The following is a 23604-nucleotide window of genomic DNA, read 5'->3' on the forward strand; positions in this document are numbered from 1 at the left end:
TTTTGTCACAGACAGAGAAAAGGGTTTTATACAGTAAAACATATAAGGATGCAGAATTCTCTGCCTGAATAGGTTTTGTCAGAGTCTCTACAGATGTTTAAACATGAATTGGATAAATACTTGCAAAACGAATAATATAGAGGGATATATATATTTTTAAATTTGACAATTTTTATTGTTTTGTCAGTAAGAACTTGGGGTTACAGAAAGAAAAAAGGGGGTGGGAAGAGGGGGTTAGCAAGTAGGTTACAAGCACTTCAGATTCACTGCTGTTGTTTACATTTACATTACTTTTTATGCATACATTTTTGTGTTATTGTTTATACACACAGTTACATTGCCAAATCTTATTGCTTTGCGTAACATGTTGGGCATCTATGACTTTCACAGTACTGTAATTGGTAACCTGTTCTTTGTTGTCTTAGAGTGTGTGGCGAAACCAGCTTCGCCACTGTGAACTGGAGAGGCCTGGCTGCTAGCCTCCTGCCCGCTGACTATGGCCCCTGGACATATTGCACTTTAAAGACTATATTTGGGCATGTACTAATTTGTATTGCTGCTACTGGCCCTTTAAAATCAGCAATGGACATTTTGGGACTACTGTCCCTTTAAGACTGTGGAGCGTAGTACAGTAATCCTGCCTTTAATACTTTCATGTCATGTATGTATTTTTGTATGCAGTTAACCTGGGTTATATATGTGTACAGCATTCATCTGATTGTTCGGTAGAATCACTCCATTCATTGTATTGAGGAAACTACCGAACAACCAGACCACCCAGGACTAAGTGTGCCTCCAATTACCGTTTGCAACAATGTTGCAAACGGGTAATTGGCAATCATGTAATGTGTTCTGTGTCCTCTGGGTGGCCGCCATTCAGGAAACAACCACGTGGCGGCGGCCATCTTAAACTACCGAACAGCGGTGTTTTGCCGTCGAGTGTCTGGAACTAAAATCGGACACTTGACTAGGCAAACACCGCTGAGACCTCCATACTTCCAGAAATTCGTATGGAAACTACCGAATGACCCGCCGTTCGGTAGAAAGAACCCCACAAACAAGGGAATTCATTCTAACCCTCTCCAGGCTCTATAACACAGGCAATTCGCCTGTTTTCATTCCCTTGTTTGTGACCGACCGCAGGGCCAAAATGCATGGAACTGATTTCGGATACTTTACCCATGCGGTCGGTCAATACTTTAAAGTCCCATAACTCCTGAACCATTTATCCGAATGGGCTGATTCTTGCATATGTTGTCCCCCTGAATAAGGGCTATCAGGGGATACCTGTTTTGGAGGTGTAGCATATGTATTTGGGGTACATCCAGGAATTGGGGAAAAAGGTGTACAGTATAATTGTGTTAAGTGTTAATCTAAGGGGAGGAAATGTGTGGGAGGTACATCCATGTGATTGGTTAATTTCATCCTCCCCCTGGGAGTGTCCTGTATGTACTTGTTGGTAATAAAAGCCAGACTGGGTGTCCCAGTCTTGAGTTCCTGCTTAACCCTCAAAATGAAGTGTCGTCTCGTTCTTGGGGGGGATTGGATTGTAAGCTGACTGCCAAGAGTGTAAGCCGATTGTATGCTTTTCTTGTTCAGCTGTTCCAGTGTTCGTGTGGTTCCAGTCGGGAGAATGGTGTTTGCAGTAGCTGCCTGTGCATCTGGAAAGGGGATTATCGCCTAAACTGGGTTTTATCCTCTTGTAAGTGAAACGGTCCGTTACAATTGGTGGCAGCGGTGGGATCGTTCCTACAACCAGAGGGACAGCTACAGACAACACCATTTTTTGGATTACAAATTGAGGGCAACGCTAGTATCCGTACAGCGACCCTATCTACAAAGGAACTCAGAAAATGGAGGAGAAGTTTCAAGTTAGATTGGACGATTACGTCCTGGAGTCTGGAGCAGTCTCAGAGGAGAACATGTTGATGTACAGAGAGACTGTCAGAGCCAAATTGTGGGACGAAGCCCTAGAGGAAGTACAGTATTCACGAGGGGATCAGCGCCGCAGCAGAAGGCAGCGAATTCTGGCTAGAATGGCAGAGCGGATGCCCCTCCTGAGAAAACAGACCACAGAAAAGTGGGTGACTAGACTCGAGATTCTAGTATACGCAGAACTGGTGCTCGACGACGCATACCAGGCGCTACAGTGGTACGCGGCTCAGTGTGTCCCCAGGATGGCAGAGTATGAGTTCCCAGAAGGCGGAGATTACACTGGCCCCGGTCGATTTTGGAATAATAGTGGTGACGAGGACTTTGGGGAAGATACCGACTATCGTTTTTGGGACCTGTACGGCATCCGAGAGAACATGCTGGGTCTCTTTGGCGCTATTGACCTCGAGGCAGACCTACGATATTTGGTTAACCAGGAATGGAACCTGGAGGGGGATTACCTGCGACTCATCAATGAGGCCTGGGAAGAGACAACCGGTCCTCCCGCCCAACAGCAACCAGCAGTACCCGAGGTAGCAGAGGTATCCAGCGACTTGGAGCAGACAAGTATGGAAGGCTCTGACGCTGAAGATGATTTTATGGCCAAGGTGAGGCAGCAAGTGGCCCAGTATGGGGGTTATATATCCATGGACACATTCCAGGGGATCTGGAACCAGGTCATGGCTGAGCAAAACTCAAAGATGGATGAAGAGTATGATGAGCAGGAAGAGTGGTACAGCAGCAGAGTAGAGGCTGCATCCGAGGAGGTTAGCCGCCCCCCCCTGAGGCGGCAGGAAGAACCCGAAGTAGGGGTCCTCATAGACTGGTCCTGTGAGCAACCCCAGGGAGATGAAGGTGTCGTCCTTCCTCCCCAGCGGCAGTGTGTACCCCAGGGAGGTGAAGGTGTCGTCCTTCCTCCCCAGCGGCAGATTGTACCTCAGGGAGCTGAAGGTGCCGTCCTTCCTCCCCAGCGGCAGTGTGTGTCCCAGGGAGATGAAGGTGTCGTCCTTCCTCCCCAGCAGCAGGCTGAGTTACAGGGGGCAGAGGTTGTTGTTCCTGCCCCCCAGCAACAAAGTGATGTGCCAGGAAGGCAGTGTGAGGTGAAGGGAGAGGAGAGCAGCGTCCTTCCTCCCCAGCGGCAGTGTGTACCTCAGGGAGCAGAAGGTGCCATCCTTTCTCCCCAGCGGCAGTTTGCCATCCAGAGAGAGGAACTTGTTACACCCTCTCTCCCACGGCAACCTAATCCACCAAGGGGAGATGTTAAGCCCCACAACTGTGCAGATGGGACCGTAGTCTCTGCACTTACAGCACAAGGGATAGGGACGGTCGGTCCTGTTCCCCAGCCTCAGTGTGATGGATCCAAAGGGGAGACAGTCGGTCTCCCCCTCCGGCAGTCGAGCTGTGCACCTAAAGGGGAGACAGCCAGTCTCCAGCAACCAGGCGCCCACCAGACTACTCCCGTGGTAGGGCTGGCAACAGGACAGAGTACCGCTGGTCTCTGCCCCCTCAGCAACCCACCAAGGCAGCCTACCCGTCTCCCACCCAGCAGTGGTGAAACACCAGAACTTGGACAAAATCCTTCCTCACCCAGATGTAGTAACCGGTTAGTGTGGGTGGGCTGCTCTGTTATTTCTGTTTCGTGGGTGGGTTGCTGGACTAACCAGGGCACTGACCGGCAGAAAGTCAGGTACCCTGTTAGTCTAATTGACAAAGGGGAGAAATGTGGCGAAACCAGCTTCGCCACTGTGAACTGGAGAGGCCTGGCTGCTAGCCTCCTGCCCGCTGACTATGGCCCCTGGACATATTGCACTTTAAAGACTATATTTGGGCATGTACTAATTTGTATTGCTGCTACTGGCCCTTTAAAATCAGCAATGGACATTTTGGGACTACTGTCCCTTTAAGACTGTGGAGCGTAGTACAGTAATCCTGCCTTTAATACTTTCATGTCATGTATGTATTTTTGTATGCAGTTAACCTGGGTTATATATGTGTACAGCATTCATCTGATTGTTCGGTAGAATCACTCCATTCATTGTATTGAGGAAACTACCGAACAACCAGACCACCCAGGACTAAGTGTGCCTCCAATTACCGTTTGCAACAATGTTGCAAACGGGTAATTGGCAATCATGTAATGTGTTCTGTGTCCTCTGGGTGGCCGCCATTCAGGAAACAACCACGTGGCGGCGGCCATCTTAAACTACCGAACAGCGGTGTTTTGCCGTCGAGTGTCTGGAACTAAAATCGGACACTTGACTAGGCAAACACCGCTGAGACCTCCATACTTCCAGAAATTCGTATGGAAACTACCGAATGACCCGCCACAAACAAGGGAATTCATTCTAACCCTCTCCAGGCTCTATAACACAGGCAATTCGCCTGTTTTCATTCCCTTGTTTGTGACCGACCGCAGGGCCAAAATGCATGGAACTGATTTCGGATACTTTACCCATGCGGTCGGTCAATACTTTAAAGTCCCATAACTCCTGAACCATTTATCCGAATGGGCTGATTCTTGCATATGTTGTCCCCCTGAATAAGGGCTATCAGGGGATACCTGTTTTGGAGGTGTAGCATATGTATTTGGGGTACATCCAGGAATTGGGGAAAAAGGTGTACAGTATAATTGTGTTAAGTGTTAATCTAAGGGGAGGAAATGTGTGGGAGGTACATCCATGTGATTGGTTAATTTCATCCTCCCCCTGGGAGTGTCCTGTATGTACTTGTTGGTAATAAAAGCCAGACTGGGTGTCCCAGTCTTGAGTTCCTGCTTAACCCTCAAAATGAAGTGTCGTCTCGTTCTTGGGGGGGATTGGATTGTAAGCTGACTGCCAAGAGTGTAAGCCGATTGTATGCTTTTCTTGTTCAGCTGTTCCAGTGTTCGTGTGGTTCCAGTCGGGAGAATGGTGTTTGCAGTAGCTGCCTGTGCATCTGGAAAGGGGATTATCGCCTAAACTGGGTTTTATCCTCTTGTAAGTGAAACGGTCCGTTACAGAGTGTTCTGAAAGTTGTGGGGTGGTGTATGTTTTGGTTAAACGATCGACATTTTCTTTCTATGTTTTTCCCACTTCTCCCAGGCTATTTCCCAGTATGGTCTGTGCTTTTTGTGAGTCTTGTTGGGGTGTGTATTTTGTCGTCTCATAGTGGTCTTGAAATAACAGGATTGGTTTATGTGTTGGATACACATTAGTAAGGTGGGTATTGTGTGTGTGTGGACCAATTCCGTGCCAATGCACCTAGGGCAACTATGTTGATATGGAATATAAGGTATCTGTCCGTTCTGGGGATCGATCCCGGTATGTCAAATAAAACATAATGTTCCAATCTATAGGGTAAGGTATGCCCAGTACTGTCTGTAATGAGTTTGGCTATGTCTCTCCAATATTGTTCTAGGAGTGCACAAGTCCACCAAATATGCATCATTGTTCCTATACCCGTTTTGCATCTCCAGCACTGTGTAGGGATAGCCGGGCTATATTTGTGTAGTCTCACTGGCGTCAAGTACCACCTGTATAGGAGTTTTTTGGCTAGCTCTATGTGTCTGGAGTAGAGGGAGAAGGCTTTGGGGGTTAAAATCATACGTTCCCAATCTGGTTCATTGAATGTTTTATGGAGTTCTTTTTCCCATGCTTTGATAAATTTGTGTTCCTTCAGTGTGTGTTTTGAGGTCAATGTTGCGTATATGGAGGATATGATTTTCAACGGTGGTTTAGTCCCCATGTACATTTTTTCAAACTCCGTCAGCTGTTGTCCCATGAAGACGATGTTATTCTCCTGAGTCTGTGTGCGTAACCACGAGTTTAGTTGGCGATATGAATAGTGTGCTGTCGTTGGTAGTTTGTGGGAGTCTTTCAAGTTAGGAAATGGCATTAAACCAGAGTGTGTAAGCATTTGGTACAGAAAATATATGTCATGTCTTTCCCATATTATGTAATTACAGTCTGGGATGAGGTATACCTGCCTACCGCCATCAGACTCTCCCCTAGTCTTGCATCTTTTAAGAAGTGCCTTAAAACTCATCTCTTTAGGAAAGCTTATGGCCTCCAAGACTAACCCTTACCTCACATACCTGTCTCTTGCCCTCTCCTAAAGGGCAGTCCACCTTATTTGATTGCAAATTAGTGTTAGGTAGAGGAGGAACATGAGTTTCAGCGAGAACTCAACTATATACAATATGGCCCAGATGTTGGGCTTGGTACCCCTTGTTGGTACCATAGGGGTGGTGAGCATGCGCGTGTTGCTCACTGAGGAGGCTACCTTGGCTCCTTTATTATTTTGGTGTGATTTTAAGACCCCGAGGTGCACGTGGGGCCCACCTCTATGCACAGCGTATCGAGAGTGTGCCTTAGCGCTAGTAGTGTTTCTTACTTTGAGTTGTTTGTGGAGCTGGATTTGTAAGATCCATAAGCTAATGGTATAATTTATGTGTATATGGGTGGCAAGCACGGCAGATATATTTATACATTAACATGGCAATAATCACATACATTAATATAATACAATAATAACATATTGGTTTCCCCTGCATAAACATGTGATATCCTGTCATAATTCCTTTCAGTATATGGAGATAGGGTCAGATATGGTTCCTGAGTGTTCCATTATGTGATAGTAGATACAAGGATTCACCTGGGGGTTTTAATATTTTGTGAGGTTCATTTTTTTTTTTGTTATTTATCAGCTGTATAATTTTCCGATATAGTATGTGTTCCGCAAGGCAGGTGAGCGGAGTTTTATTGTCGACTCCTGTCTGCCTGTTTAGCACCATGCCATTTTTAAGCCGTCTGCTCTAGTAGTATTTTCTATTAGCTCAGTGTTCCTGCTCTAGGGCTCATGTAGATTACTCGTCTAGGCAAGATAGGGTTGGCGTCTAAATCAAAACCCTCATCTCATGGTTAGTGGAGGGCATATCTATGCTAGGTAGGGTGCAGGCCTCGGCTGTCTGGGGTACAAGTATGTATAGGCATATTACAATTGTTATTAGTTATTTAAATTATTAAAATTGGAAGCGCTTCAGACTGGGTTTTTTGACTTCTTTTGGATCAACAGCAAAAGCATATGTGAGGAAGGCTGAACTTGATGGACGCAAGTCTCTTTTCAGCTATGTAACCATAACTATATGTTTCTTTAATAAAAACATGGTAAAACTAGAGTCAACTTTAGAAATCATGAACGTTAATTTTTTATTTTAATATATATAATACGTTACCAGCCATTGTGTGGTTGTGCAATGTAGCTGGCACAAGTCCATGGCTGTTATGCTTTCTGCCACTCTCTTGGCAGTTTAGTGGCTTCACGTGGCGATTTGTTCAGTGGAGGTAGGTTCCATTCCCGGAGAAGTCTTTCTCCATCCTCTGGTGAGTGCATCGTCTCTGTTGTTCCGTTTTTGGAGATTAGAAGTTTGAGAGGATAGTGCAGAAAGGTTTATTTGCCATTGTGTGGTTGTGCAATGTAGCTGGCACAAGTCCATGGCTGTTATGCTTTCTGCCACTCTCTTGGCAGTTTAGTGGCTTCACGTGGCGATTTGTTCAGTGGAGGTAGGTTCCATTCCCGGAGAAGTCTTTCTCCATCCTCTGGTGAGTGCATCGTCTCTGTTGTTCCGTTTTTGGAGATTAGAAGTTTGAGAGGATATCCCCATCGGTAGGCTATTTGGTGCTGCCTGAGGATGATGGTAATTGGCTGGAAGGTTTTCCGTCTTCTCAGCGTCTCCACCGACAGGTCTGGGAATATTTTAATGTCTGCATATTTACTGGGTATATTCTTGTTGTTCCTGCTTTGTTTTAAGATACGTTCCTTTATGTGGTGGTAGTGGGCACAAAGGATTACGTCCCGGGGTACTGAGTCCGGTAGGTGGCGAGGCTTGTCAGATGGTGTGTCCGGCAGAGGGATATATTTTTAATTAGTAGGGTAATAACTTTTTGAATCAAGGATATATTGGACTGCCATTCTGGGGTTAAAATTGAATTTTTTTCTTGTTTGATGCAAAATTGGAAGCACTTTAGACTGGGGATTTTGCCTTCTTTAGGATCAACATCAAAAACAAAAGTGAAAAAGGTTGCACTTGATGAATGCATGTCTCTTTTCAGATATGTAACATGAGAATGGTTTCTCGCCCATGTGAGTTCTCTATTGTTTCCACATTAAGTACATTAGAATGCTTTATCTCCTGTGTGAGTTCTCTGATGTGTAACAAGATGTTCTTTACGACTAAACCATTTTCCACATTCAGAACATGAGAACGGTTTCTCTCCTGTGTGAGTTCTCTGATGGTAAAGAAGGCTTGCGTGCTGGCCAAAACATTTTCCACATTCAGAACATGAGAACGGTTTCTCTCCTGTGTGAGTTCTCTGATGTGTAACAAGTATTTGTTTACGACTAAACCATTTTCCACATTCAGAACATGAGAACGGTTTCTCTCCTGTGTGAGTTCTCTGATGGTAAAGAAGGTTTGCGTGCTGGCCAAAACATTTTCCACATTCAGAACATGAGAACGGTTTCTCTCCTGTGTGAGTTCTCTGATGTGTAACAAGATATTCTTTAAGACTAAAACATTTTCCACATTCAGAACATGAGAACGGTTTCTCTCCTGTGTGAGTTCTCTGATGTGTAACAAGATATTCTTTAAGACTAAAACATTTTCCACATTCAGAACATGAGAACGGTTTCTCTCCTGTGTGAGTTCTCTGATGTGCAACAAGAAGTACTTTACGACTAAAACATTTTCCACATTCAGAACACGAGAATGGTTTCTCTCCTGTGTGAGTTCTCTGATGTCTAACAAGTTTAGTCTGAAGGCGATAACATTTCCCACATTCCAAACATGCAAAGGGTTTCTCTCCTGTGTGAGTTCTCTGATGGCAAACAAGGTTTGCGGACTGGCCAAAACATTTTCCACATTCAGTGCATGAGAAAGGTTTCTCTCCTGTGTGAGTTCTCTGATGAATAACAAGATATGACTTAGAACAAAAACATTTCCCACATTCAGAGCATGCAAAGGGTTTCTCTCCTGTGTGAGTTCTCTGATGTCTAACAAGATATTCTTTAAGACTAAAACATTTTCCACATTCAGTACATGAGAAAGGTTTCTCGCCTGTGTGAGTACTCTGATGGCGAACAAGGTTTGCGTACTGGCCAAAACATTTTCTACATTCAGTGCATGAGAAAGGTTTCTCTCCTGTGTGAGTTCTCTGATGTTCAACTAGAGTTGAATTACGGGTAAAACATTTCCCACATTCAGAGCATAAGAAACGATTCTCCCCTGTGTGCGCTCTCTGATGTGAAACAAGCTCTGCTTTAGTGCCAAAATATTTACCACATTCAATACATGCAAAATAATTTGAGTTTATGTTTACTATATCCTTTGTAGACATATAGGATTCTGAGAGATTGCTTGAGTTTGGAGAGTTGGTGGAATCCTTGGTCTTTATTTTAAAAGATCTCTCCATAGTTTTGCTTAGTGTAGTTCTGTTCTTGTCACGCCCTTCAGAACTTCTTACTTCTGCTGATGTAAACACCTGAAAAAGAAATGCAGTGAGAGTTAATTAAAATCTCTCTATAAATTATTGTTTACCATACCTAGAAAAACAGACTATAGTTTCATGAAACATCAGAAATAAGACTATGAAACATCAAACATATCTCGACAGGCTTGGCAGTATCCCAAATCCCTATCCACATTTAAATAGCTGTAGGTTCTTTAACCCCTTAAGGACACATGACATGTGTGACATGTCATAATTTCCTTTTATTCCAGAAGTTTGGTCCTTAAGGGGTTAAGCATCACTCAAATGGTCATTCAAGTATAAGATCACCTGCCACATTAAGGTAAATCACCTTGCTGCTTTCAGCTAAAATGAAAAAGAAATTCTCTATTAAGAAAGAAAGGGATATTTTTTATGAACCCCATCACACTTATTGACCCTTCATAGGGTACACATGTGTTGGGCAACAACACTGTAACATGACTGTGTAATATAAAAGCAAATACACATATTTAAGCCATGCACTTAAATTCATACTGACTATAGAACTCAATATAGTAACCCAACAAACCAAATAGAAAATTTAAGCCCTGTGCTCAAACTCCCACTACTGTCAGCAATGACTAAAATACCGATCAGCCTCAGAACATATAATATAGAACCTGCACACTACCCCAAATCTCTATACACATTCAAACAACTGAAAGTTTAGATGTCAACAAGGGAATTCCTCTAACACTATTGCCAAGATAAGAGTGTGTATTAGGATTGAGGAGGTAAAGAAAGAGGTTGCAATTGGATACTGAGAACAGACAACTACTCAAATAGCTTGTTGTTCAGTTGGTCCCTGCTCAGATCTCCAGTTGGTTTTAGCACAGTTGATGCCATTACAAAGAGAACCTAAGCCATGTACATATCAGACTGATCCCACTCAAAAGGACAGTCCAGATCTGAAATGCCGGCCAGCTCTTTCTGCACGAGAGATACAGCAACTCCAGATGAACATTTCAGCCTTGCTAGCAGTGGCGGCTTGTAAAGTTGTAAGATGGCGGGTGTCACAGAACCTCATTCTAACATGGACTAAAAAGGGCTGTTATTACTGTGGCAAGAGGGTATGGAGATCCTGCTGGATGCTTATCTGACGTAATTGGAGATCTTTGGGGATTGCCTGGATCCATTCTATGAATCAAGCGCCTGACCGGGAGATACTTTGAAACGCTTTGGAATGGATTGCCAGATTTGGACTGTGATGTGAACCGGTGACGTGACCACCAATCAGGGTGCTTTTTGCACAGTATGGGCACTCTGTGATGTATAACATGTAGGAAATGCTTTAATTGATGCCACAGGAACCCTCTTTTGCGAAACCTGGACTAAGGAGCATCAGGCTTGAATTCTGAGCTGGATAGGAGAATGGACGCAACCTCGTAATACTTTAGCAAGCTGTATCTCAGGCATGCATTCTCAGATCAGGATGCTTTTTGGACAGTATGAGCGCTCGGAGATGAACTATTTGGGGATTTAGAATGTGTGAGGGTACTGTCCAGGGAAATGGGATGTCTGGGGAGATGTCTCTATGTTTGGAAAGGCACAGCAGCACGTCTATTTGGTTAGCTGGGAAAGTTGCAATCAAGACCTGAGAAAGAGTGGCACCAGGGCCAATGCATTGCATGGAGGACCCAATGGTATGTGAATCAAGATTTCGGTGTATCAATAGGTGTCTTGAGTTCAATAAAGCTGCATTCTACTCACAACATAAAGATCTCTGTAAAATACAGAGAGACAATTATAATACAGAGATAACCATAACAAAAACAGAGCTAAGAAGAAATACACACATAATACACAGACCTGGGCACAAGAAAAAGATACCCACACAAAACACAGTGACTGATCACTTTATTTGCAGTAGGAGTTATTAAAACTATCAATGATAGGCAACACAGTACTCCATGTCAGAAATGTCTGCCTTATCCACCTTGGGCTTCCCTGGCTATTTAGATTTATTTATTTGTGACGGAACGCTGGCACGCCGACCGAGTACCTCTGCCAATCGATGCTCCTAGCGCTTGCCGAGGACTCCGAGCACTCCAACCGACACCATCAGCACTGCGAAACCCACTTCCAGCGATGCAGCTGCGCCGGGGTCTCGCTCTCCTAAATCAAGGGAGCGTATCAGGAACAAATCAAGCTCTTACAAGAGCTTACTTTGGGGAGTAAGTGATTATAGCAATCCCCACAGTGTAGGTATCCCTTCCCCCAAGCATGAGCCGAGGCTTCAAGAAAGGTGCAAGTAGGTCTGGTTTATTGAGGGCTACCTGCCTGGTATTTATGCAAGTGTCCGCCAGGTGGACACTCACCTAGGGGACCTGATGGAACAATGGGACACATATTGGATATTAGCCAATCACAGACAATACAAACAAAAAACTTCCACAGTGACATCACAATCCCTCCTCTATATCCTGGAGATAATTGGGAAGTAATCAAATTATCTCCCAGGAAAGAGGCAAGACTCCATTAACCACATGGTTACAAAAAGACATAAAATTACAAAATGTTACAATTACTACATAAAACATATACATGCAACATATCCCCAGATAGCTTAGATCTGAGCACACATTATTACCAAATGGCGCTCACATCACCTACATACAGTTCAATGGTCATGGAGCCAAAGTCTTTTCCATAGTCTTTTGTTACATGAATAGGCTCCATGGCATAGCTATCTGATGTAGCACTACTCACATTCTGAAAGTCCCGAACGCCCCAGCAGAAATACACAAATAAACCTTTCTGCAGGGGAAAATACAGCTATCAGCACAGGGGCCATAGTCGGAAGGCAGGAGGCTAGCTAATAGTCCCCTCCAAGCACAAGTGGCGAAGGGCACTTTGTCACAATATTAATTACATACTTGAGTAAATACACAGTAACCCCAGACGATCGTTTCAGCCTTGTTAGGCATCATCAGTGAGGAATAGCGGATATCTCTCTAGGCAATGTGAGCAAGGGGCCTAACGTCTGGATTACCCTTTAAACTTATGGAGAGCAAAAAAAAAAGGTTGCAAGAGTATTCTGAGAACGGACAGCAACTGAAATAGCCTGCCCTTCGGTGGGTCCCGCTCAGAACTCAAGCTGGTTTTAGCTCATCTTGTGCCATTACAGAGAGAACATATTTGAAGCATATCAGACTGGTCCCACCCATACGGGCAGTCCAGACCCAAAATGCCAGAAAGTTCCCTCTGCACGAGAGACACAGCAAACCCAGATGATCGTTGTGGAGACAGGCTCAGGCACTGAGGGTAGTGGTGTTGTGGAGAGGGCACTGAGGATAGTGGTTTTCTGGATAAAGGCTTGGAGACTATAGAAAGCAGTTGTTGTTTGATTCCATCATAAGAAGTGTGGAGATGGACAATGGTGGTCTTGTGAGATGTCTTCCCGGAGCTACTGCTCACAGAGACAGGAGACATATTTGTAATATTGTTAAGCGAGCAAAGCAGGAAGGGGAATTAAATGTACTTGTCCATCTAGGGACAAATGACTTGGCTTGCAATGAGGTTTCAGAGGTTAAGGAAGTTTTTTTGTGTTTTTGCCAATGATATATCTTCCACACTGTCATTCTCTGAAGTTTTGCCTGTGCATAACACTTAGAACGACAGGCGGATACGTATTAGGGACATTAACTTGTGGCTTGGTGAATGGTGTCGGGAGCAAGGATTTGGCTTTATTTCTCATGGTAGCTCTGTTTGGAATGGAAATAAACTGTACAAAAAAGATGGGTTACATCTTTCTCAAAAGATGGGTTACATCTTTCTCAAAAAACATCAATCCAATTTCCCCCCAAAACAAGGACAGAAGGTACCTGTAGCAAGTGTGTTAAAAAATGATAAGCTTAGAGTCACGTCTACAAATGCTCGCAGTTTAGAGAATATGATCCATGAACTTGTGGCAATAATGGCAACTGATAATGTAGATTTAGTCGCTGTTACCGAGACATGGTATAATGAGAAAAATGACTGGGACATAGCAATATCAGGGTACTCTTTATATAGAAAAGACAGGGAAGGCAAGAAAGGGGAAGGCAAGAAAGGGGAAGGGTGGCCCTTTATGTGAAGGATAGCATTAAATCTAGCCTAATAAAAGTTAGTGAGACGAACATCGAGTCCGTTTGGGTTACGTTAGAATTTGGTAATCACATAGTAACTCATGTAGGTGTGATTTATATTCCCCCAGGACATATAGGAGAGTTAGATAATCTACTAGTTGAGGAAATAGCTAAAATGACAATAAAGGGGGAAGTTATCATCATGGGTGACTTTAATCTTCCTGATGTGAATTGGAAAACAAAAATAGCTGCTTGTGCCAGGAGCACACATATTCTAAACTACCTACTGGGATTGTCTCTAAAACAAGTCATTGAGGAGCCAACTCGTAAAGAGGCCATGCTAGATTTAGAAAGTTTAACAAAGTGAAAGCCTGGTATAAAAATAGAGTATCAAGGCAGTGAAGGGGTTAACCCTAAACGAAATGTGGTTGAAAGCAAGAAGAGAAAGAACACTGCCTTAAATATATACTGTAAAATATAACTTTTAATAGTGAACGAAATACAAAGTGATAATTTTACACATTTACTCTTAGTACGTCTGTGGGCACGCGGCCATAGGTTCACCATCAATGCTGAGTAGGCACCTGCCTGCCCGAAACAGCAGGCGCCTACTCTGCTTCCGGGTCGGGAGGCAGGGGGAGGGATCTGTGATGCAGCTTCCCTGTCCTCCCGCGCGATGCTGTGTGGAGCGTTGCCGAGCATTACCATGGCAACACTCCACACAGCATCGCGCGGGACGACAGGGGGGCTGATTCACAGATCCCTCCCCCTGCAGTGCTTACCACCACCGAACCACCAGGGATGGCTGTGCCGCCCCCCCTGACAGACAGCACCCGCACCCCTACCCCCCAGCAGTACCCCTACCCCCCAAGCACCCCTATCCCCCCCAGCAGTACCCCTTCCCGCCCCACAGCAGTACCCCTACTCCCCCACAGCTGTACCCCTAACCCCCAGCAGTACCCCTACCCCCCAGCAGTACCCCTACCCCCCAGCAGTACCCCCTACCCCCAACAGTACCCCTACCCCACAGCAGTATCCCTACCCCGACACAGTACCCCTACCCCCGACACAGTACCCCTACCCCCCGCAGTACCCCTACCGCCCACACAGTACCCCTACCCCCACCGCCCACACAGTACCCCTACCACCCCCAGCAGTTCCCCTACCCCCCAGAAGTACCCCCCCTACCCCCCAAAACAGTACCCCTACCCCCCAAAACAGTACCCCTACCCCCCAAAACAGTACCCCTACCCCCCAAAACAGTACCCCTACCCCCCAGCAGTACCCCTACCCCCCCAGCAGTACCTCTACCCCCCCAGCAGTACCCCTACCCCCGCCCAGCACCCCCCCCCACACACACACAGCACCCCCCCACACACACACAGCACCCCCCCACACACACACAGCACCCCCCCACACACACAGCACCCCCCCCCCACACACACAGCACCCCCCCCCCACACACACAGCACCCCCCCCCCACACACACAGCACCCCCCCCCCACACACACAGCACCCCCCCACACACACACACAGCACCCCCCCCCACACACACACACACAGCACCCCCCCACACACACACACAGCACCCCCCCCCCACACACACAGCACCCCCCCCACACACACACAGCACCCCCCCCACACACACACAGCACCCCCCCCACAACCCCCACACACACCCCCCACACACACACACAGCACCCCCCACACACACCCCCCACACACACACAGCACCCCCCACACACACAGCACCCCCCACACACACAGCACCCCCCACACACACAGCACCCCCCACACACACAGCACCCCCCACACACACAGCACCCCCCACACACACACAGCACCCCCTACACACACACAGCACCCACCCACACACACAAAGCACCCCCACATACACAGCACCCCCCACACACACAGCACCCCACACACACACACAGCACCCCACACACACACAGCACCCCCCACACACACACAGCAACCCCCACACAGCACCCCCCCCCCACACAGCACCCCCCCACACACACACACAGCACCCTCCCCACACACACACACAGCACCACCACCCCAAACACACACACACAGCACCCCCCCACACACAGCACCCCCCCACACACACAGCACCCTCCCCCCACACACACACAGCACCACCACCCCAAACACACACACACAGCACCCCCCCACACACAGCACCCCCCCCCACACACACACACACAGCACCCCCCCACACACACAGCACCCCCCCACACACACAGCACCCCCACACACACACAGCACCCCCCACACACACACAGCACCCCCCACACACACACAGCACCCCCCACACACACACAGCACCCCCACACACACACACAGCACCCCCCACACACACACAGCACCCCCCACACACACACACAGCACCCCCACACACACACACACAGCACCCCCACACACACAGCACCCCCACACACTTACACAGAACCCTCATACACACACACACACAGCACCCCTCATACACACACACACACAGCACCCCTCATACACACACAGCACCCCTCATACACACACAGCACCCCTCATACACGGACACACACACACACACAGCACCCCTCATACACACACACACAGCACCCCTCATACACACACACACAGCACCCCTCATACACACACACACACACACACACACACACACACACAGCACCCCTAATACACACACACACACAGCACCCCTAATACACACACACACAGTACCCCTCACACACACACACACAGCACCCCTCATACACACACACACAGCACCCCTCATACACACACACACACACAGCACCCCTCATACACACACACACAGCACCCCTCATACACATACACACACAGCACCCCTCATACACACACACACACACACACACAACACCCCCACACACACACGCAATTGCCATGTTGGCATTTTAAGGAAAAAAAGTTGGCATGTATTGCGGTTTGGGCACTCGGGCTCAAAAAGGTTCGCCATCACTGGTCTAGATACATGTATAAAAAAAGACAAAGAGATAATATGCAGAAATGGAAGATTTAAAAAGGACAATCAGCATCTAAATAACGGAGATGTTGTTTGAAATGTCTAAATGGACCTAGATGTCCAGTACATAGAGACTATCTACTGTAACAGTTTGTCAAGAGTACTCTGTTAAAGTTTTTTAGGCTCTAAAATAGAGACTATCTATAGCTGCAGTTTATAAAGAATACTCTGTTACAATTAGTCATAAATGAAAGTTCGACACGGAAATCGTGTGACAACACAAAAATACTGTCTGATGTTGCTATTAAATACAAGCTGCAGTCTGGCACTGCAACGGAGATGAGATAGAGATGATGTGAAGATATCCTATGCCTGAGAAGGCACCTTCTTTGGGTAGTTTGTTATATATAACCCCAGTAAAGATATAGAAAGGAAGGAGATAAAGATATTACTGTGCCTTCAAGGGCACCTGTCAGGTAGAGGAGCTAACTACAAGTAATAGAGAGAGGAAAAGGAGAAAGAATGCATCCACAAAGTACAACTGTGCCTTCAAGGGCACCTCTCTTATTATGAAAAACTGACTAGCTAGCGTCTAAGTATCTGGAGCCTTGATTGATGTGATGTGCTGTCTGGTATAAATTAACATGTGTCAATGCGCTGAGAGCGTTTGTGGCAAACCTAGCCACTTCAGACTATGGAACTGGGTCTCTAAAGGTTGTCCTACACACTGCTGACATATTGTGTTTGAATGTACTTTGTATTCTGCCTTGAAATGTATGGTTACATGTATTCCTATAGTATTCGTATGCTAGCAGCCGAAAGCCGCTGGCATTTACATGGTCGTTTCACGAACAGCAACTTTACCGGCTGTTCGTGAAACGAATTAGGTACCGAACCCAAGCCCACACACAGAGTCGTGTGGCACCAATTACTGTAATGAGATAATACCCCTACACGCAGGATCCAGCTAAACAGAAGACAACACAGGGAAGATACGTCTACCGTTCCTTAGTGGCCGGACTCGACGTATATAGGAGAAGTACAGAGTCAGGAAGGATCCGAGGTCAAGGGCACAAAGAGACAGCATAAACTAGGACTAGCCGGGGTCTGGTACACAGGAAACAGCAAACCGGCAAACAGAACAGATAAGGATAAAGCGAAAACGAAGTCAGAATACAAAGCCAAGGTCAAATACGGAGGAACACAACTAAACACCACAAGCGCTAAAGGGAACTGTAGCAGAAACCACGATAGGGCAAGGAACTAAGGGAAAAGGGTAAGTATATGTAGCATCTAAACTAATGTGATTGGCTCCTGTCATGTTCACACCCCCAAAAGGTAAGTGTATGGAGTGTGTGGCATGACAGGGGCCAATGGGACACTGCCCGCCTTCCTGTTTGAGCAGTCGGATGAGCCGCGCGCGGCTCGTGCAGCAGCATGACCGCGCGCGGCTTGAAGAGAGGACCGCGGCCGGCCCCTGGAAAAGGTGAGTAATGCTACAATTACCCAATTGCAACATTGTTGCAATCGGTATTTAAGTGTGTTCTTAGGTGGTCGTCGTTCGACTACCGACCACGCGGCGGTCGGCCATCTTGGATCCTTTGTCTCCCCCAGCAGTGTTTGGTCGTCGAGCGCGTGGAACTAAAAACGGCTACTCGACGACACGAACACCACTGTACTTCCAGGCCGTTCGGGAGCTCTGGTCTAACTGTTCTCTCTCCTTTCAATAATTTTACCCCCCTTCCATCCATCTACCCTTCACACCCGCTCCCAGATACCACCACCTTTAGGGAGGACCCTCCCCTACAACACCCTACAAACCTACCACTATAAGACTATTCACACTAAATGTTCGGGTCCCAACACACCCGAAAAATGCTCCCTGACACTAAACTAACTACAAGGTTAAGGGCAGACATTGCCTTCCTGCAGGAAACCCATTTTAAGCATAAGGCAGCTCCTCCCCTACAAAACATTCTTTCCAACCGGATACTTTAGCAACTTTACTAAAACCAAAACCAGAGGTGTAGCGATACTTCTCTCATCAAAACTACCCTTCACATACTCTTCTCATAAAACAGACGACACAAGCCAAAGGCCAAATTGGTCAGACCACAGTCACCTTCGCGAACAAATACCTCAACAACAGATGCCAATGTAAAACACTCAGAAAACACCTTAAAACCATTGAACAATTTGCATTCTAATACTTGGGGGAGACCTTAACTTATCCCTAGACTCCCTCTGGACACAACTTCCCAAACGACGAGATATCAACAATCGGCACATCACCAAATGACGAAACTACTACACCAAGCCCAACTATATGATGGCTGGCGCACCACCCACCCATCCGATAAAGACTATTCCTACTACTCACACGTATCACGCATATACTCCAAACTGGACATGGTCTTTGTCCCACATAGATTCTTCCACCTTATACAATCAAGTAACAACAGTTCGATAACGTAGTTGGATCATTCACCTTTGTCACTAGACATACAAATCCCCACTCAACTGCAGAAATCATTCCAATGGAAACTAAACTACTTACTCCTCAATGATAAACAGGACACGAGACTGAGCACTTACACGGTCCTCCCAGCCAAGAGACAAAGACTACAAGACCTGCTACACGCCAACATCAAACATACACTCCTACGCACAAAAACACTCTTACTACTCCAAAGGGGGCAAATGCGGGTGCTTACTTGCTGTAACGGACCGTTTCGCTCACAAGAGGATAAAAACCGTGTAGGCGATAATCCCCTTTCAGATAGACCAGCAGCTACTGCAATCACCAACCTCCCGAACTCCAAACTGCACGAATCTCCCAACTCCCGAACAGGAAATACACGAACCCTGGAAGCAGCCGAACAGGAAAAGCCATACGAACAGCTTACACTCCTGGCAATCGACATACAGTCAAATTCCCCCCCAAGAATGAGACGACACTTCACCTTCAGGGTTAAGCAGCAACAACAACCGTTCATTAACACAAGTGGCTTATAAAGGAGTCTCTCATGCAAGGGAGGGATTTACAGTACACCAATCACACATGCGTTACCTCCCACACATCTCCTCCCCTCAGCATGACACATAATCCCCTTAGCCATGTCCATTACTTCCCCACTTTCTGGATGTACCCCAAATACATAGAGTACACTCCTAAATAGGAGATCCCCTGATAGCCCTGATCTGGGTGAGTAACATACTCAAAGAACACCCAGATCGGACTAGGGGTTCGGGAGTTATAAAGGTTGAACGTTATGACCGACCGCAAAGGCAACAGTAGACGAAAATAGTTCCATAAGGTTTGGCCCTGCGGTCGGTCTCCGTCAATGTATTCAAAAGTCCCAAACGTCTTGCCATCCGTGGGTTTCCTTGGGTTCTTTAGATTCCCCATGTGAACATTAGTATTTCTACCGAACGGCGGCTCGTTCGGTAGTTGCGGCATGAATCCACGGAAGTCTGGAGGTCTCAGCGGTGTTTGCTTAGTCGAGTGTCTGATTTTAGTTCCAGACACTCGACGGCAAAACACCGCTGTTCGGGAGCTAAGATGGCCGCCGCCACGTGTTCGTTTGACGAACAAAGGCCACCCAGCGTTTGGCAATTAAGGTGCGGTTAACCGCAGCTTCTGGGCGGTCAATTGACGGCACCCTCCATCTCCTAGGTGGTCCCTCGTACGGTAGTTTGTTCGGTAGTTAAAATCTACCGAACTCCCTGGCAGAAAGGCACAAATAAGCCTTTATGCAGGGAAAATAAACCTTTTTAAAATCTGGTCCATAGTCCAAAGGGAGCAGGCGAGCAACCAGGCTTCTCCAGTTCACAGTGGCGAGGTTGGTTTCGCCACACTTGCTAACGCCCTGAAACAACAATGGCAATCGTCTTTTATCCCTAAAATCAAAACCGCTACAGGTATTTTACCACACAAACTACCTGATCTCCTTCCACAATTTCTACACCAAACTCTACAACCTCAGGACTGCCCCCCCCCCCCCTCCCCTCAGAACAGGACATTGAGAATTTCATAGCATCCAGAATCCATTAAACAACCCCCTCAAATTTAGGGTACACCCTAGATGTTCCGATATCCCCCGACGAAGTCCAGACTGCCATAAAACAACTCAAAATAGGAAAAAGCAAGGGCCCGAATGGGTTCATAGCCAAGTACTACAAAACATTCATGGCACCACTGACTGAACCCTTCCTGCAAGCCTTTAACGCGCTTACAAAAACAGCTGCTCTCCCCAAGGCATTCCCTAGAAGCACACGTAACCATTATCCCCAAACCCGGTAAAGACTTATCCAGCTGCAGGCAGTTACCGCCAGATATCCCTTGTGGCGGAACCAACCTCGCCACTGAGAACTGGAGAAGCCTGGTTGCTAGCCTCCTGCCCAGTGATTATGGTCCCTGGGAGATATTGCCCTTTAAGGGACTGAATTGGGGCTTATGGACTGCTACCATAATGTACTGACCCTTTAAGAACTACTTTTGGGCAGGTGGATTGTATTATACTATCCCTAGCTCTTTAAATACTTTGGGGACAGATTGGTACTTTTGTATATGGCACTTTGGACACATTCGAAGCTGTCGAAGCTGTCGAAGCTGTCGAAGCTGTCGAAGCTGTCGAAGCGGTCGAAGCGGTCGAAGCGGTCGAAGCGGTCGAAGCGGTCGAAGCTGTCGAAGCGGTCGAAGCTGTCGAAGCGGTCGAAGCTGTCGAAGTTACCGAAGCGGTCGAAGCTGTCGAAGTTACCGAAGTTGTCTAAGTGGCCGGTATCGGACAAAGGACCACGTGGCGGTGGCCATTTTAACTTCGAACACTGCCGACCCCTAACATCAACTCCACTTCGACACTTCGACTAAAGTCGAAGTACAGGCACACTTCGAATGGGACTTAGCCGTTTTTATGCCAGGAATTGACCGACCGCACAGCCCAAATCTATGGAACTGTTTTGGGCAAGAAAATGTGCTTGCGGTCGGTCATAAAAGGACTTCCGTGTAACTTTTGATCCACTGGAGGGATTTGCCTGAATTTTGGAAGTGTATATGTTTAAAGTATGCTGAGTCTGAATATGTGATTTGTATGTGAATGTGGTGTATGGTTTTGAAGTTATAGATATTGTGTAAAAGTTATGTTTTAAACTGTATAGTAAGTGGATTATCTCTCAGGCTAAGGGGAGGGGATGTGTGGGTTGTACCATATCTCGGATTGGTTATTTTATGCCTCCCCCTGGGTGTGGCCTGTATGTGTGAAATGGAAATAAAAGCCAGGCTGGATGAGCCAGTCCGGAGTTCCTGTTTTACCCTCAAAGTGATGTGTCGTCTCATTATTGGGGGGAAGGATTTATGGCATGCTGTTCCAGTTGACTGCTAGGAGTACAAGCCTATTCGTATGGTTCCTATTCAATGGTCTACAGCATTCATATGCTTGGGAGAATTTAAAGGTTTCTCGGATTCGGTGATTGGGGTGTCTGCCAGAGTGCTTGGAGTCCTCAGGAAGCACTAGAAGCATCCATTAACAGAGGTACTCAGTCGGGGTGCCAGGCGATCCGTTACATTGGTGGCAGCGGTGGGATGGCATCCTAGTGTGAGGTAAAGCAGCTCGGAGACACAGTTCGTTTAGATTACAAAGGGAGGGCAACGCTAGTACCCGTACAGCGTCCCTATCCACAAAAGAAGCAACTGCAGCAGGGCAAGCATGGCGCCTGGCTACACTCAGGAGTTTTTGGACAAACTGGTTGCCATACGGCTAGCTTTCTTTGGACCCAACCCCTCTGAAACAACTGTGCAGTCCATAAGGAAATCAACGGCAGAGCTCCTGCAGTACCTAGCAGACAAAAAGGGAGCTGAAGGTGTCGTCCTTCCTCCCCAGCGGCAGTCTACGGTTCAGGGAGAGGAGCCTGTTATTCCCTCTCCCCAGCGGCAGCACAGCTCACCAAGGGGAGACAGTAAGCCCCTCACCAGCGCAGATGGGACCGTGGTCTCTGCGCCCTGCCTACAGGGAGTACAGAGGGTCAGTCCTGCTCCCCAGCGGCAGTCTACGGTGCAGGGTGAGGAGCCTGTTATCCCCTCTCCCCAGCGGCTGAAGGTGTGTAAGGGAGAGGAGTTTGTTACCCCCTCCCCCCAGCGGCAGCTTAGCGCACCAAGGGGAGACAGTAAGCCCCACACCAGCGCAGATGGGACCGTGGTCTCTGCGCCCAAGTTACAGGGAGCTGAAGGGGCCGTCCTCCCTCCCCAGCAGCAGCGTGATTTATTGGGAATTGGGAGCCCAGTCTCCATTCCCCAGCGGCAGTGTGAATTGCAGGGAATTGGGAGCCCAGTCTCCATTCCCCAGCGGCAGGCTGAGTTACAGGGGACAGAGGTAGTTGGTCCTACCCCCCAGCAGCAGAGTGATATGCCGGGAAGGCAGTGTGAAGTGCAGGGAGAGGAGAGCAGCGTCCTCCCTCCCCAGCGGCAGGCTGAGTTACAGGGGGCAGAGGTAGTTGGTCCTACCCCCCAGCAGCAGAGTGATTTTTTGGGAATAGAGAGCCCAGTCTCCGTTCCCCAGCAGCAGGACACTGCATTGGGAGGAGAGACAGTCGGTCTCCCTCCACAAAGATTGGAAGTATGCCTGGGAGAGGAGATTGTTACCTCCTCTCCCCAGCGGCAGAGTGTTCTAATGGGAGAGGAGCTGGCTACCACCTCTCCCCAGCGGCAGCTTAATGTACCAGGGGGAGACTGTAAGCCCCACACCTGTGCAGATGGGACCGTGGTCTCTGCACTTCCAGCACAGGGGGTAGGGATGGGCGGTCCTGCCCCCCCACAACAGGGCTGTTTAGCCAAAGGGGAGACAGTCGGTCTCCAGCAGCAGAGCGGTGTATCTAAAGGGGAGACAGTCGGTCTCCAGCAACCAGGCTTCAACCCGATTACTCCCGTGGTAGTGCTGGCATCCGGGAAGAGTACCGCTGGTCTCTGCCCACTTAGCAACCCACCAAGGCAGCCTACCAGTCCCCCACACAGCCATGGTGAGGCACCTGGACCAATTTCTCCTCTACCCAGGTGTAGTAACCAGTTATTGTGCGTGGGCTGTACTGCTGTTTCTGT

At 47.4% G+C, this 23604-nt stretch overlaps 1 protein-coding gene across 4 annotated transcripts in view; it reads right to left on the reverse strand.

The window, feature by feature from the left end:
* Positions 1-7371: 7371 nt before the first annotated feature.
* Positions 7372-23604, reverse strand: part of LOC134568476 (oocyte zinc finger protein XlCOF6.1-like) — a 34068-nt gene continuing 17835 nt past the window's right edge. For 3 of the 4 annotated variants that reach the window (XM_063427090.1, XM_063427089.1, XM_063427091.1), the window contains exon 2: positions 7372-9449. In XM_063427090.1, coding sequence (XP_063283160.1) covers positions 8085-9380 — 1296 coding nt within the window. In that variant the 5' untranslated portion in view covers positions 9381-9449 and the 3' untranslated portion in view covers positions 7372-8084. Of the gene's footprint in view, positions 9450-9746; positions 9806-23604 lie in introns of those variants that run through there. The other variant, XM_063427087.1, reaches the window with a different exon arrangement.

This window comes from Pelobates fuscus, chromosome 7 (genome assembly GCF_036172605.1).
Source record: "Pelobates fuscus isolate aPelFus1 chromosome 7, aPelFus1.pri, whole genome shotgun sequence".
NCBI classification, from domain to species: Eukaryota; Metazoa; Chordata; class Amphibia; order Anura; family Pelobatidae; genus Pelobates; species Pelobates fuscus.